The 16,233-nt window shown below is 48.4% G+C and overlaps 1 protein-coding gene across 1 annotated transcript; it reads right to left on the reverse strand.

Moving 5' to 3' along the window:
* Positions 1–222: 222 nt before the first annotated feature.
* ntng2b (netrin g2b) lies at positions 223–8,846 on the reverse strand. Its single transcript, XM_047014343.1, has 4 exons — positions 8,811–8,846; positions 4,152–4,319; positions 3,014–3,148; positions 223–1,838 (listed from the first exon to the last, which is right to left on the reverse strand). Exons 1-4 carry the CDS (start codon positions 8,833–8,835, stop codon positions 1,615–1,617), a joined length of 552 nt encoding a protein of 183 aa, XP_046870299.1. The 5' UTR covers positions 8,836–8,846; the 3' UTR covers positions 223–1,614.
* Positions 8,847–16,233: the final 7,387 nt, after the last annotated feature.

A 16,233-nucleotide genomic window follows, 5' to 3' on the forward strand; every position in this document is an offset into this window, starting at 1 on the left:
CGAAAGAAAAGCTAACCGCTTCACATTTCTCACCTCACAGGTGTGTTGCTTTTGTAGAGACGTGCGGCTTTTCAATGACGCAGCAATCCTCCCTTTGTCCAACACGCACAAACACTATCTGCAGTGTAGCAGAGAGTCAGCCAAACTGTGTCCTTTGTGTGTTTTATTGTTTTATTATGTTACTGATATTTTATTTAAAACCGTTGATGTGAACGATTTGATTTCGACGCCTTTAAGGGGTAGCCTAATCAAGACCCCCGTTTACAGCCATGGTTGGTTTCCACGGGTGAGGTGGGCGTCCCAGGAACAGCAGTTGTCTCAGGTTTGGAGCTGTCATGGTTTGTAGATATTGTTCACTTGCTTCTTCACACTTTCAGCGTGAATAAAATACAGTAGCGGTGAACGAGGTGGTCTTACAGCTCTCATCAGATACGGCACTCTTAATTAGCGGCTACCCTTGATAACACAAAAACGACAATGCTTTTTCTTGAGAAACTGAATGACTCAATAACATACGAGCAAGAACAAATAACAGTCACATTTACTGTAGGTGTTACAGTGTAATAAAATGCTGATTTGTAATAGCTCATTTATTATAACTCCAAACAAAAATAATCTCTACAAAAAATATTCAAATAATGTCATATAATATCGATACTTTGATAGATTTTTTACTCTCTTTTTAGATTTCTGATGAAGTTAAAATTCTGTTTTTTCCTGAATACTGTGTGAAGATTAAATCTCGCTAAGTGTGGCAACAATCACTCATTCTTATGACGACCATAATAGTGACTAAAACTGTATTATTCATAACCTGAAGAGTATAATAATAGGTAGAATCTCAGCATCAGTTAGTGGGCACATAAGATACATTGACAGAAGATAATCATAAAAAATGCAGCAGAAAAGGAAAAGGTGAAAATAAGTCTCATTTTTTGAAGAAAAATGAAACCTGATTTGACATTATTCTATGTAGGCCTCAATAGCGGATGCCCCTCCCACAACTCACACTCCCCCCCCCCACATTCCACATAACCCTCAGGTAAGCCTCCTCAAGACCCTCCCCCTCTCCGTCCTCCTCCATCCAATCACACAAAAGAAAGAGCAGTGCGCCCACCGAGGGGCGTTTGACCCGACCAATAACAAAAGAGGAAAGCAAAACGTCTTAATGTTTCTTCCTACCACACATCCCTCCCTTCTCTGTAGTGAACAGCAGTGACTAAAGTGTTCTCTTTTGTATGTTTGTTTTTGGTATGAGGTTGCTCCAGCTCGTTTACAAAGGGAGAGAGATGTACTGGATATAGAAAGAGACACTGATTAGTTGTCTGATTCTGCTTATATTACTCCCATTCTCATTCTCTCTTGTATCTCCCCGTTACACACACACACACACACACACACACACAGGACCGCTCCAAGTCCAATAACAGTCCAGTGAGGTGTGCGCATTCGCGTGTTCACGCGTGTGTATCAATTCGACTCAAGTGTTCAAAGGGTCCGTTGGTCAGCTAGCGTGCTGCGGGTTGCCCATTCCCTACACACACACACACACACACACACGGAAAAACACACACACACACCCCACCCCTGGCTCCGGGGGTCGTGGGGCGAGGATCAGTGTGCAGTTACTATGGCCAGTAGGTAGGGGAGCAGGACACAGAGTAGCATGGAGGTCAGCGGGAGGTAGGGGGTCCAGGCCGAGCTGCAGTCTTTGCCCCCCTCACAGCGGGACTGTTGGCACAGCAACCCCTTGAAGTCCGGAGTGCAGATACACTTTTGGTTCTGGTAGCAGGTCCCCCCGTTCTGACATAAACGCATCTCCTCGTCACACACGTTGGCTGTGAGGGGAAGACATGGGGGAGGGGAAGGGGGGGGGGAGACAAGTTTACGAGCGTTGCCATCACTGACACAGTAACACCAGGCTTCTTTCTTCCCTCTCTCCTTCATCTGTGTTACTCAAGCACCTTCTCTGGGTCAAATGAACGATAAATCTCCATTTTTAATTCAGATGATTCTCAACCCTGTTTCTGCTGCCTGAATAAATAACATCATTAAACAGCTCTGAAAGACATTAGGGGGCAACACAGAGGTACTTTATGGCGCGCATGATACTTGACCTAAAATCTCCATGAGGAAGTCCTCCTGTGTCCGTGCGCAAATGAGTGTGTGTGTGTATTAAGAGAGAGAGGGTATCATGGGCGACTTTGTAGGGCATGATGACGTGACAGAACGCATCTTTATTATTGATGGGACTCTTTTGCTGAAGAGATAAAAATGTCCATGGGAACCTCAGCTGGAAACCCACTGCTATTCTCCTACAACAAACACTGAATTTCTCCACTCACAGTCACCCCCCACCACCACGACAACACCACCGCCTCTCTCTTTTGCTCTTTCTCTCCCTCTTTCTTTCCCGCAGCTCTCTCTCTCTCTTTCTCTCCCTCCCTCCCTCCCTCTCACACGTTCTCTCTCTTTCTCTCTCATGTCAATTGGAGATGGCGTGTTTGTGTGTACAGTATGCTACCGCCTGACCCAGTTCGACAAAGCTCTGCAGTAAATAGAGTCGAGATTCCCTCCTTAAACATCCTCTGATACGATGGTACGGCATTGGGGAGGGGGAAGGGAAGGGGGGGGGGGTTGAGTGAAGAAGAAGAAGAGGGTAGGTGTGTGTGTTTGTGCGTGCGTGCATGTGTGTAATGGGGTTAAGGTGCGACAGGGTCATCCATTAACGGAGCAGGTGAGGCGTCTAATGAGCTGCACGACCCAGTCCCAGGTGATAGGAGGAAGAGGAGGAAGAGGAGGAAGAGGAGGAAGAGGAGGAAGAGGAGAAGGAAAGGCCCATGCAAAGACTAAGTAGCGCTGTGCTCCAGTAACAACAGACTACAGGGTTTGACACTTGAGGAACGGTCTCGTCTCACTCGCACGACCGACACACACCAAAACTCCCCCCTGTCTTCGACGCGCACACACACACAGAGAGCGCAGAGTGCGGTCTCTTGCACCGCATACTCACGGTAACACCCTTGTTTCCAGTAGTACCCGGGGAGACAGTCGTCGCACTTGAGGCCGGTGGCGCCTTCTTTGCACTGGCAAAACCCAGTACCGTTACAGCGGTCATGGACCGAGCCTATCTGATTACAGTTGCACTCTGGAAAGAAGGAGAAAGATGGGAGGGGGGAGGGGGGGGGGATTGAGAGGGGCGAGACGAGGAGGAGTGGGAAAGGGAGAGAGAGTTAGGAGGGGATTTGGGGACGAGGGATGGAGAGAGAGGGAAGGGGGTGAGAGGGGGAGTGTGGGAAAGAAGGAAATACACAGAGGGATGTTGGAAAATGTCAGAAAACGTAATGGTCTCTGACAGTTTATTTTGCGTTCTTTTTGGGGCTTGGATGAAGTGTTGGACAGAAAATCAACTGCACTACTGTGTGGCAGTGTGGGGGGAACGTGTGTGTGTGTGTGCGCGAGTGTGTGCGTGCCCATTCGTGTTGGCACAAAGCGTCTTATGTGTTTGTGTGCATTCTTGTCAGCTTGAAGGTTCCTGTGTGTCTGTGTGTGCGTAAACATGCTCTAGAGGGCCTGCTCTGTATTGATTCTGTGCCATGCACAGTGTGCCAGTGGCCTGGCAGGAAAGCTAATGGGGCCTCATTTGTGCTGACTCCAAGGCCTGGCCCTGTGTGTGTGTGTGTGCCCCCCCACCCTTCGCCCGGCATGGGAAGTTTACCTTCCCACCCCCTCACTGGCCACCTACAGATGGAGTCGTACCAACAGCAGATTTATCTCCATGGCTAACCCACATGGCTCATTTCAACACAGGTCGATCCGAGGCACGGTTTGGAAGGAGGCGTTCAAAAGGTTTTAAATGTAAGACGAACAAGCCTTTGTGGATATTCGTCCCAAATTCTCACATCGATGCCCGTTGATGTGTTTGTTCATCGTAGCTCACACACACACACACATGCCCGCATGCGTACTCGCGCACATACACACACAAATCATGCTTCCCCCAATCGACCCCCCACCAAACACCTCCTCCCACGGCTACCCCCCGTCCTTATGTCGACACACAAACACACGCACACAAACAGGAACTTTCACGCAGACAAGAACGCGCACACTGACCCGCGCAGACACCCAGAACGACCTCCCCAACTCACCGGTGCAGACGCCTTCGTCGTCCAGCTCGGCGGAGGCGTTCCGGAAGTAGCCCACCCTGCAGTGCTGGCAGTTCTGGCCCCGGGTGTTGTGCTTGCAGCTCACACAGGTCACAATGTTCAGGTAGTCGATGTAGCTACAGCGGTTAGAGTGGCCGTAACACTCACAGTCTGAGGGGAGAGGGAAACAGGGGGAGGAGGAAGAAGAAGAAGTTAGAGACATCTCTGGTGGGGGAGGAGATGAAGGGAAGAAAGATGAGGAACGTCACGCGTTGGGAAGGAATGAGCGGCGGGCAGAGTTGGCGAGCAATCTGAACTGACCCAGGTTTGGATGTGTCATGGAGGGACCACATAAGTTGTTTGAAGTCTCTCAATGGGCCTAACAGCATCTTTGGTTATTTGGTTCAATGCAAACACTTTGGAAAGACCACCTGGCGCATTGAGATTTCTATTTTAACACTAGGATAATGGTAATAGTTAATAGAAATTGCATAAATAATTTATATACAGTGCCCTCCAAAAGTATTGGAACAGTGAGGCGAATTCCTTTATTTTTGCTGTAGACTGAAAACAATTGGGCTTGACATCAAATAATGAACGTGAGACCAGAGATCAACGTTTCAGCTTTTATTTCCAGGTATTTACATCAGGATCTGATGCACAACTAAGAAAATATCACATTTTGTTTGAATCCACCCATTTGTCATGTGATCAAAAGTATTGGAACAGATATACTTAAAACATATTTAAGTGAATAAGACTTAATATTTAGTTGCAAATCCTTTGCTTTCAATAACTGCAGCAAGTCTGTGACCCATTGACGTCACCAAACTTTTGCATTCTTCCTTTTTGATGCTTTCCCAGGCTTTCACTGCAGCCTCTTTCAGTTGTTGTTTGTTTTGTGGGGTTCCTCCCTTCAGTCTCCTCTTAAGCAGGTAAAATGCATGCTCTATAGGGTTTAAGTCTGGAGATTGACTTGGCCAGTCTAATACCTTCCATTTCTTTCTGATGAACTCCTTTGTTGTTTTGGCAGTGTGTTTTGGGTCGTTATCTTGCTGCATGATGAAGGCTCTGCCAATCAGTTTGGTTGCATCTTTCCTTAAATTGGCAGACAAAATGTTTCTGTAGACTTCCGAGTTCATTTTGCTGCTGCCATCATGTGTTACATCCTCAATGAAGATTAATGAGCCCGTCCCAGAAGAAGCCATGCAAGCCCAAGCCATGACATTACCTCCACCGTGTTTCACAGATGAGCTTGTGTGTTTGGGATCATGAGCAGTTCCTTTCTTTCTCCAAACTTTAGCCTTTCCATCACTTTGGTAAAAGTTAATCTTTGTCTCATCAGTCCATAAAACTTTGTCCCAGAATTTTTGAGGTTCATCTCTGTACCTTTTGGCAAATTCCAGCCTGGCCTTCCTATTCTTCTTGCTAATGAGTGGTTTGCATCTTCTGGTGTAGCCCTTGTACTTTTGTTCATGAAGTCTTCTGCGAACAGTAGATAGTGATGCCTTCACTCCTGCCATCTGGAGGTTGTTGCTGATCTCACTAACAGTTGTTTTAGGGTCTTTCTTTACAGCTCTTACAATGTTTCTGTCATCAACTGCTGATGTTTTCCTTGGTCTACCTGTTCGACGTCTGTTACTTAGTACACCAGTAGTTTTCTTCTTCTTCAGGACATTCCAAATGGTTGTACTGGCTATGGCCAATGTTTCTGCAATGGCTCTGATTGATTTTCCATCTTCTCTAAGACTCACAATTGCTTGTTTTTCACCCAAAGACAGCGCTCCGGTTTTCATGTTGTTTTCACCTCTGAATACAGTCTGCATAGACAAAACCTATCTTACCCAATCTGAACCTGAGTGTAGACATTCAGTGGTATTTATTGATTGAATAATGTATGTAATAGGACACACCTGGGCAACAAAACACACCTGTCAGTCATATGTTCCAATACTTTTGCTCACGTGACAAATGGGTGGGTTCGAACAAAAAGGTGATATTTTCTAATTTGTGCATCAGATCCTGATGTAAATACCTGGAAATAAAAGCTGAAACGTTGATCTCTGGTCTCACGTTCATTATTTGATGTCAAGCCCAAATGTTTTCAGTCTACAGCAAAAATAAAGGAATTCGCCTCACTGTTCCAATACTTTTGGAGGGCACTGTATATACTGTATATATAATAATTTAATAGAAAATAGTCAATATATTTATCCTGACCATCTCTTGTATATTGTGTGTTTGACTAATTCAGTGCAAACAGACCTCTCTCTCTCTACCTTCTTCTATTCCGCTTCTGTCTCCACCTTTTCCTTCTACCCCTTCACCCCTCCCTAGAGGTAACGCTGACTGTGCTATACTCAGCTCTACTGACGGGAATGTATGTGTGTGTGTGTGTGTTTTGTGGGAAGATTAAAGAGGCTTGTTCTCCGAGAGGTGAAAGTGTTTTCTTACGACATACAGGATGTGTTACGACTCAATCTATTACATCTGTATTCTTACAATCTGGCTGTCTGTCTGTGTCTGTCTGCAAAATCAATATCATTATAACCTACATGGATTCATTTAGTAGATGCTTATCCAGCACTGCTGTACATACGTATTGTACAGAAATCAATGTTTACAAATGTAAGGTTATCCGCGTAACACTGAGATGGATTTAAGAATGCATTATTTGGTATTGTGAGAGGAAGAGCGATTCCCCTTGTGAGAAAAGAAAAGTAATTATCGTGAATGCGTGAAAGTCTAGAGTGTATGAAACGGACCGAATCAAACAGACCTATGCCAGTGTAAACTCACTACGCACACTTGAGGAATAACAGTTCGATAATTATACATAGTTAATATTATGGAGAGGAGACGAGAGGAGAAAAGAGGAGAGGACGTACTATCTGTGATTCTTTGACTGAGGTTACTACCTCATTAAGGTTTGAGTCATCTTCAGAAGGCTGCCAAGTGTGAATGCTGGGAGGCATCTCTGTCCTCTAAAGAGGCATGTTTACCTGCATGTTTATGCAAATACACATTTAAATGCACATAAAAAAAGTTGGAGTTTAGCTGTTTAATCAGCCATCACATTATTATTTTATTATTGTTTGGTTGATGATGCTGCCTGAAATATTTATGCTCAGCTTTGAAGGAGGCGGCCGAGGAGCGTTGTAAAGTGCCTCCCTCAGCAGTTGAGGAGAGATCGAGAGATATTGAGAAATATGGGAAAGAGAGAGAGAGAGGGAGTGGGAGAGAGGGAGGGAGGCAGAGAGGGAGGAGAGCAGCTAGTTAAATATAAATGCCCAATTAAAGTTCAGACAGAGTGTGGAAGGGGACATTGTCTCGCACGTAAACGCAAAGTCAAGATGCTGCCTTATGGAGCGCCGTCGATTCATTACAAGAGGCCTTCATTAAACTGTGTAACAAATGAACCATCAAAGTGACAGTCAGTCTTAAGAGAGTTTTATTAGCATGCGTTTGGATGGGGGAACTGTTGTCATGTGGCCCCTGGGGAAGGAATACATTTAATGTGACACAAATCTTTCAAGAATCTGTTTGACGAGAGTCGGAGTGAAGAGATAAAGAGAAGAAAGACAAAGAGAGAGGTAGAGAGAGAGATGCCCCAAGAAGAGAATGTGACACAGAATGTCTAATTAGTGATGCTAATGATAGTAAACATGGTAGAGGTGAATGTTCTAGATGCTTACCTTGGTTTTGAGCCAAACAAATTCAAAGCAGAAGGGGGAGGTGTGGTTAGAAAAGAAACCATGAACAGACAGAAAGAAAGGATGAAAAAACTAAAACCTAGCAACGTTTTATTGGATTCACCCACTGTATTTCAGTACTGGTCTACTACTCTTCCAAATGACACTTTCCACATTTATTTTTATTTTTGCTTTCTGTAAAATACCCTATAAATTACCTCAGATAAACAAAGACCCCGCTGAACTAAGCCGATAGAACAGGCAGTTTACAAATCAGGAGGCCTATTCCTGTCCTCTCCATGCCTCTCTGCTTCCTCCCTGCTGATGTCTGTCCCATCGCTGCTCTATCTCTTACCTTTGAAATCATCGTACACAATCCCAAACAGCTGTCTGGCCTGAGGCTCTCCCGAGATCAAGAGCTTGAGCAGGCCTTGAGGAGATGAAGGAATCTTTTTTTAAAGACAGGCGATCAGGATCCTGTGCACCACTGCACACAGTCTGCCAGCTGGGGGGTTTCTACAGAGCCTACGTGCTAATGTAGCCTAGCTTTGCTGCATGTAGCTACGATGCAGGCCAACACTCAGCATGCTAGCACCTATGGGGGATACTTGGCTAAATGTTGCTTAGCTTACCTAGCTACAGTAGGTTCGCACGCTACAGGGATAACTTAGCACCACCAACATTCAGGCTGCTAGTTCCTACTGCATGGGGATACTAGCTAATGTGGCCTAGCCTACCTAGCTACAGCAGGCCTACAGGCTGCAGTATCAAGAGGCAGACTAACATCAACAGCACTTGGACAGCCAGTAGCCTTGGGGAACACAGGTGGCAGGCGAGAAGAGGCCAGGAGATAGGAGGTTTAAATCAAGGGAGAGAGGAAGACTGCTGGACTCTACGAGGGTGCGTTCATACACCAAACACAAACGACTGTCGTGACTGACCAGCTAACATAGCCGTGATTCTGTTCTACCTTTCTGTTTTCTCTCTTTCTCCATTTGCTCTTCCTCTTTTTGCTCCTCCTTCTCCATCTCTTCTTTCCTTTCTTCCTCCCCGTTGTCCTCTGTTTCCTCCTCCTCCTCCTTTGTCTGTTCCACCTCTTCTTCCTCCTTCTCCTCCTTCTCCTCCGGTCTCCCTGAGAGACCTTCTCTCTCAGTCCCCGTCTCCCGTTTGAGAGACTCTGCCAGCACCACAGAAAGATAGTCACACTTCTGCCGATGATTTACAAGTATCCTCTACGTGTCTACTAGTTCAGGTCTGACTGGCTGCACCCATATCAAGCCAGAAGCTCCTTCGCCTCTCTACTCCACAAGTCGACTTACGATGTCTGACCGGCTGAAACAAAGATTGAAACAGTGCCGTTCTTTGGACACACTACTACAGTTCACTACAATCGACAGATCAGTATAGCCCACAGAGGCCTTCACAACGCTTCAACGCTGGTTACCTTGATCTTCAGTTTCAGTTTCCTCTCTGCCCTTCGTTTCCTCCTCTCTCTCCGCCTCCTTTCCCTCCCCCTTTCCTTCAGAGGGGTCAGGTGACTCCTCCGTGTCCACCGCCTCAGCTTCGGGACCCTCTGGTTCTGAGGGGACTGTGAACATCCCAGCCCAGAATCACAAACTTCCCTCTGTCTCTCCAGCAGCATCCAATGAAGACTACCACGACTACAAGCTTGTCTACAGTCACCGGGATCACTGTTTCACACTAGCTCACACTAGGCTACACACACGATGATACCTTCTGCCTCCCTCTTCTCCTCCTCCTCCTCCTCTCCCTCGTTCACCTTCTCCCCGCCGCTTTCTTCCCCTCCCCTCTCTCCCTCTCCTCCTCTCTTGTCATCGGGGCTTTGTCCAGGGGGTGGCGCGGGCCTCTCAGTGTCGGGGCCCTGGGGTTCGAGTGGAGCTGTGAGTGGCGGGAGCCAGAGAGAGTGTGGAGACACAGGAGCATCAGGAACCTGAGGGGTGTGAAGACATGACATCCTCTTCCTTTTATCTGAACGGTGCAAAGGGTTTTTCTATCCTCCAAGGTCTCACTTCCTGTCCTTACAATAAAGGGCACACACTCGCTAGGACCGGTGTAGAGACAAGTCCACTCTACAGACTTCCACAAGCTTCGGTGCAGGACAAAAGTGAACTAGTCGTCCCAGTAGCATGACATGCACTTGGGACGACCTTCAAACGGAGGAAAGCAAACTTTGAATCGATTTGCTCCAGCAACGCTGTGGATTTTTTTCCCCACAGTTCCCACAAGTACGTAGATTTGTACTTGTCTCAGACTACAGAACTTCGAGCAGCTAGCCTGTTACCTTCTTCAGTACACCTGTCTTCCTCCTCCTCCTCCTTCACAGCATCCTCTGGTTCCTCTTTTCTGCTGAGGTATTGACAGCTTTGATCTCGAGATTAGTCAAAACTGAGTGGCATAAGGACGTGATGAAGACTAACCATCACTAGGCTATGGTAGTGAGGACTTTTGTCTGGCAGTTCCCCCCCCCCTGGTGGTGATAGGGGGGAAGTGCGTCTAAAATACGTCCATCCCAGGAAGGTCAACGTTTTTGACAGGCTCCATGACGACACACTTCCAGGCAAGCCTCCCATGCACACACACACACACACACACACATAGAAAGAGACACACACTGCCAACTAGCCCACCCTACATCCAGAGGGCTCTAGCGGGACAGAAGGCTGGCAGATGTTTGTGGACCCCCCCCCCCCCCTCACTACTTCATCCCCCACTCACCCCCCTTCCCCACTGGCCTCACGCCATCCTTGTACCTAAGCATCATACATGACCTCAAACTACTTCTCCCTGCCCCCCACGCGGATGTTACTCCCGGCCCCTGCTCTCCTACCACAAAACACACACAACCAGCAACACACATGGCCGTGTATATATATCCGGTTTATCTGTTATCTGTGTATAATCTGTCTGACCGCCTAGTTAAGTGTCTGACTGACTGACTGACTGACTTGTTGACTGTCTGGCTGCCCCTGCCCTCTGGGCAAGGGCACTGAAACGGTGCATCTTCCCCAGCTCGTGTAGAGCAGCACAGAGAGAGGAAACCCATTTCATCAGAGTTCTCCACGGTGCCTCGTGGGAGGGGTTGATTTGCGGTGCCACGGGGCATTCATCTGTACCCCGCTCCTCAGCTTAACTTGTACTGTCTGAGTGACACCCTTGGAGCCAGGCCGCACTGGCGGACGACCGGTTTGGAAAAAGAGAGAGAGTGTGTGTGTGTGTGCTGGTTTGCTTAGCCAAGGAACGACAGTGATGGAGCTGTTAGATCATCTGCCCTGGTCACTAGAAGTTTGATGGATAGCCAACACACACTTGCTAGGCATGCTGTCCAGGATCCTGACAGTGCCTGTGATTTCTCAGGCCAAAATTCCTTGACATTGCTAAGCAACACTCTGAGACACACTTTGAAGTTAGCACACACAAACACACACACAAACACAAACACACACACACACACACAACACCTTAGGAATGGCCATCTTGATGCAGTCCATGTTGGATGTCACCAGAATATTTGTGTGGACAGTGGGCTCATAAATTCAGATTTATTAGTTACATGACTATCCATAACATTAGCAACCAGGGCCTTGCTTTGGGAGCAGATTATGAATGCAAATCTTGTTTTTTTTGGTCTTGGCAAGCTACTGAATCTGTCCTCTCATTTTCTCTTCTTCTCTTATCCTTTTTTCCCTCCCCCTCTCTCCTTACGTCCTGCTGTATCCCTGTCTGTCTCTCTTTTCTCCCCTCCTTCCCTCCCCACTTCTGTCTCCCTCTCCCCCTCTCTCTATTGCAGTGCCAGTGACTCCATAGGGACTCTGTCTCTGAACCGTGTAGACATCACTCTAAGTGAACCAGGACCCTCACTAGCACAGCCAACACTCTACCCATCTCTTCCTCCCTCCATCCATCCATCTCTCTCTCTCTCTCTCTCTCTCTCTCTCTCTCTCTCTCTCTTTCTCCCATCTTCACTCCATCCATCCCTCCCTCCCGTTCCCTCTCCCTCGTTCTTCTCCTCTCACCCCCACCCTCCCCTCTCCCCGTCCTCGGTTCTCCACTACAAACACTCACTCGCCCACTCGTAACAGGATTCCTGTGTCGTTATCCAAATTGAATGAGCAGCTCTGACAACTGATATTGTGTTGCATCCTGTAACAGAGTTACAGGACGTACAGCACCATAGACGGCTTTCCAGTCCAGATGGAGCCATGCCACTGACAAAATCAACATTCGAGAAAGGATATTTTAAGCGTTCGACTGGAATGAAATCGTAGTGCTATTTCCTGTACATCTCTATGTAAACTAGACCAGGCTTCTAGAATGACTGTACATCTCTACAGGTCTAGAATCTAGCCTGCACTAGCTCTAGCTATGGGTGAGGCTTACCTTCATTCTCAGGCACCATTGGCTCAGACTGTTCCGTCAAGGGCGGTGGAGTGTACTCCTCCTCCACAATTGGTGAAGAGGAGGAGGAATCCTCGGGGATTGGCTGAGGGGGGTCGGACTCCCCAGACTTTGTCTGAGGAGGTTCAGACTCGACTTCAATTAGTGGAGATGACGTGGACTCCTTTTCTATCAGTGTTGCGGACTCCTCGGCTATCGGTGGAGATGATACGGGAGGGGGCAGGGACTGTGTGTCTGAAGAAGTCGATTCCTCCAAAGGCTGTTCTGGGGGTGGGGTGGGGGTGGTGGGGGGCAGGCTGTCAGTGAGGGGGAGCTCCGCCTCTGGGGCTGGGGGCTCCGTTGGGAGGGTGTCGGCCTCTGGGGAGGCGGCGTCGACGAGGGGGAGGGGCTCTTGAGGAAAAAGTGTGTGAGTAGTACAATGAGGGATGGGGTAGGGTGAGGCATTAGCATATGAGATGCTGCCTCAGATTGTTTATCCAAAGAAAGCCTCGCTTTCCTTTTCTTTCTAAAACACATTAACTCACTGACCGCACACACACACACACACACACACACACACAAACACACACTCACAGAAACATGCGCACACAGACCGTAGAAGTGACGACGCAGTTAGGAGTGTCTCTTCTCACTGAGACAGGCTAAACTCCAAACTGTGCCTGGGTAACACGTGCTGCTCTAGGTTTAGTGACTGCAGAGGCTGTTTGGTTTCAGTGGTCAGTGTGAGGTGAGACTATACTGTTAGGAGTCCTTGTTAAATGTTACATGCTTCACTACAAGTGTGTGTGTTTGTGTGTGTGTGTGTCTGTCATCCAAACTACAAATATATAAAGGAATGTTGCCACAAACAATAGATAAACTCTACAATAGAGACAAATAAACACAACCATCATGTCCCCTACACTCTAGTGACTAGCCTACTAGTTTCCTACACACTAGTACCGACTCGACTAGTCCCCTACAAACTAGTGACCAGTCTACTAGTCCCGTAGACACTATTAGTACACTGTCCTAGTGTACCTGGAGTCTGTGTGAGAGGTTCTGGGTTCGAGGGGCCTGGCTTTGGGTCACCTGCTCCTGGTGTGCTGGTCTCTGTCAGTTAGAAGCACATAGGCTCAGTCCTTCAACATAAACAAAGACACAGACACACACACACACACACACAGTGGAGGAGAGGTACACTTGCACATACACATGTGCACAAAGACACGACCACTCCCACAAATGCATCCACAGACACTCAGAGCCTCACCCAGCTGGCAGGATTTTCACACAGCGTATTCTTAGCCCAGGGCTATCCTTAGCCCAGGGCTATCCTTAGCCCAGGCAACAAGTGGACCCTGGGATATCTTAGCCCCTTTTCAGACACATATTGCTAACCCAGGGTTAACCTAAAGCCCAGTTTCACATGGGCGCCTTTTAGCTCTGTGTTTGGTTCATTCCCCGCAGACTTGGGGCTAACCCTGTTCCGGAGCAGGGCCTACAAGCCCTCGGGTACAGTCGGGGCTAGCCCACTTTGAAATGTGCCAGGATTGAGCCAATCTGAAAGCTTTCTTAGCCTGGGGCTAACAGCTCCCTTAGCCTGGGGCTAAGAAGGTTCTAAGAACGCGTTTCGCCCTGGGCTAAGTGCAGTGTGACAAGCCTATGCACAGTAGCATCCCACTGTCACGTTGGGAACTGGCCACTAAACTGTGGCGTTGCATAATCTGGTGACATGAGCAAGTCTGTCGGCACAGATGGATCTACGATCTACAAACTTTCATCCCAGGCAATGCTCGCCTATCACACATCACCCACACATGCACACCCACACGTGCATGCCCCCACCTACACACCCACATACGCACCCACCTACACACATACACACATACACTAAATGAACCATGGTCCAAACGTCCCAATTTCTTTCTTTCCCCACGTCTCTCGCACGAGCATGTTGGCATGTAATGAGATCATTTGTCACCAGCACTAATGCAGCCGAGATAAACGCTAACAATAACATCTAATGCCACCTGTCAGTCACCGTGTCCTCTTCATTAGTTACCTCGGCGACAGACAGCGATCTGGGCGCCGCTATCAACGCTGTTGTGATTCACCAGAGACGAGTGGAAGACAGAACCCCTAATGACGCCCAGCTGAGTGACAGGAAGGAATATCTCTCGGCAGGTTTAGCACACCTAAATAAATAGGAGAGCAGCGTTCTCTTTATGCTACTAACTATTCAATAATGATAGAAACCCAGGTTGGGACACGAGGTGTAATTGACCTGGTTTATTGGCAGCTAATGTTTAAGCAACGTGCAGATCTCACCAGACCAGGAACCACCAGTAGAGGGGTTGGCCTATGCGAGGACAGGAAGCGGTGCTTATCTGGGTAGTGTGTGCGTACTCGTGTTGTGTGTGTGTGTGTGTGTACAATGAGTGTGTATAAGGGTCAGAATGTCAGTGTATGATGTCTTTAGTCTTCCGCTGAGCAGAGGTGATCTGTCTGACCTCCTGAGGAAGACAGATTTCGCAGGGGGGAGGCGCAGGGGTTGGGCAGGGCAGAGCAAGGAGAGCAGGGGTGGGTGGGAGCAGGGGTTGGTACAGATGAGCCGGACAGGGCATGGCAGGGCAATACAGGGCAGCAGTGGGCTCGGGTGGAATTTCGGACTTTGTGTTTTAGACCACCCTTCCCCCTAGACCCATCAGTCCAGAAAACCAATCAGCAGAGGGCTCCGAGGATTAGGGCCGCTGGCCCTCTAATCTCCCCCTCTGGGCATGCTCACTGAGAGCCAGGCGAGTGAAGGGGGAAGGTGGGAGGCAGACGGGGAAGGGGAGGGGGAGGGAAGGTTGGAGACGAGCCCTGACCCAGGGTAATACCCAGCTTAGATCATGCCCCTCTGCGCTCTCTGCTACTCACACTTGATACGTGGAGTGTGTCCATGAGAGAGACCTAGAGAACAATGTCCCGTGCACACTAACATCCTCCTCATATGTAACAGCTGATACGGACCACATCCAATAAGTCTGGGACAGCCCAAGGTTGAACCCAGCTGGCTGGGACTGAGGCAGAGAGATCCAGCGTAGGCTACTGATTACAGACTCCCACGTGTGGTTGAGGGATGGTCTGGATATTAGTTTGTCTACGAAGGGAAGGTTGCTAAAACCCAGACTGTTCCGGCCCAGCATGCACTGTTACCTGTAGGGAGATGCTGGGGAGGTTAGACGGAGGGGAAGGGTGTGTGTGTGTGTGCGTGTGTGTGGCTGTGTGTGTGTGTGTGGCTGTGTGTGTGTGTTTAGGAGGACCTCAGACCTCGGATCACTGGGAGGAAGAGAGGAGGATGAGGATGATTTATGGGGATCGCTGAGCTGTGCCATTTGCCAACCATAAATCTACACACACACACATGCACAGACACACACACACACCAAAACACACAAACACACACACCTAGATAGAAACGCAAACCTAGATGCACACACACACATGTACCTCTAAACACACACACACACACACCAGACTGATCAAGAGACACGACTCGCATTGGGGTCATGTCCAAGCCAGACAAACGACCATTTTCTTAAGCAAGATGGTCAGAGTCGAGCCATGAAATTGCTACCATGGTAACCCCTGTAAGGTGACAGAGCCCTGGAACCCAACACCGTCAGGATATACAGGCAGCGTCCAGTAACCATCGGCACATACCCTGGCAACGTCAGCGGTGGTGGCCCTGCCCTTTCCCATCCTCTAAACCCCGGTGTGCACGCTGGAAATAAGTGAAGAGGCCCTCTTGTCGTGAATACATCCCGTTTCCTCTCTCAATCTAATGGAACCTGCTTCTACCTGAATGGTGTTTCTGCCGATCCCTGTCAGAGACCCTGGTGCGGCTAGAGGTCCCGTGCGTCTGTGTCAGGTGAAGGGGTGACGCTGACGGCAGGTCATCCAGGGGCTCCTCCAGGCTCTGTGTTTGATTTGGGGGTTGAAATCTCCCGTCC

The sequence above is a fragment of the Hypomesus transpacificus genome, unplaced genomic scaffold (genome assembly GCF_021917145.1).
Source record: "Hypomesus transpacificus isolate Combined female unplaced genomic scaffold, fHypTra1 scaffold_241, whole genome shotgun sequence".
NCBI classification, from domain to species: Eukaryota; Metazoa; Chordata; class Actinopteri; order Osmeriformes; family Osmeridae; genus Hypomesus; species Hypomesus transpacificus.

What these genes read in the sequence shown, in the direction of transcription:
- ntng2b (XM_047014343.1), bottom strand. Translation starts at nt 8,835, where the DNA reads ATGGAGAAAGAGAGAAAACAGAAAG. An exon ending in GAAAGAGAGAAAACAGAAAG is followed by an intron (nt 4,320 to 8,810) that starts GTAGAACAGAAT and finishes CTCTCCCCTCAG; the next exon opens with ACTGTGAGTGTTACGGCCAC. An exon ending in CGACGAAGGCGTCTGCACCG is followed by an intron (nt 3,149 to 4,151) that starts GTGAGTTGGGGA and finishes CCTTCTTTCCAG; the next exon opens with AGTGCAACTGTAATCAGATA.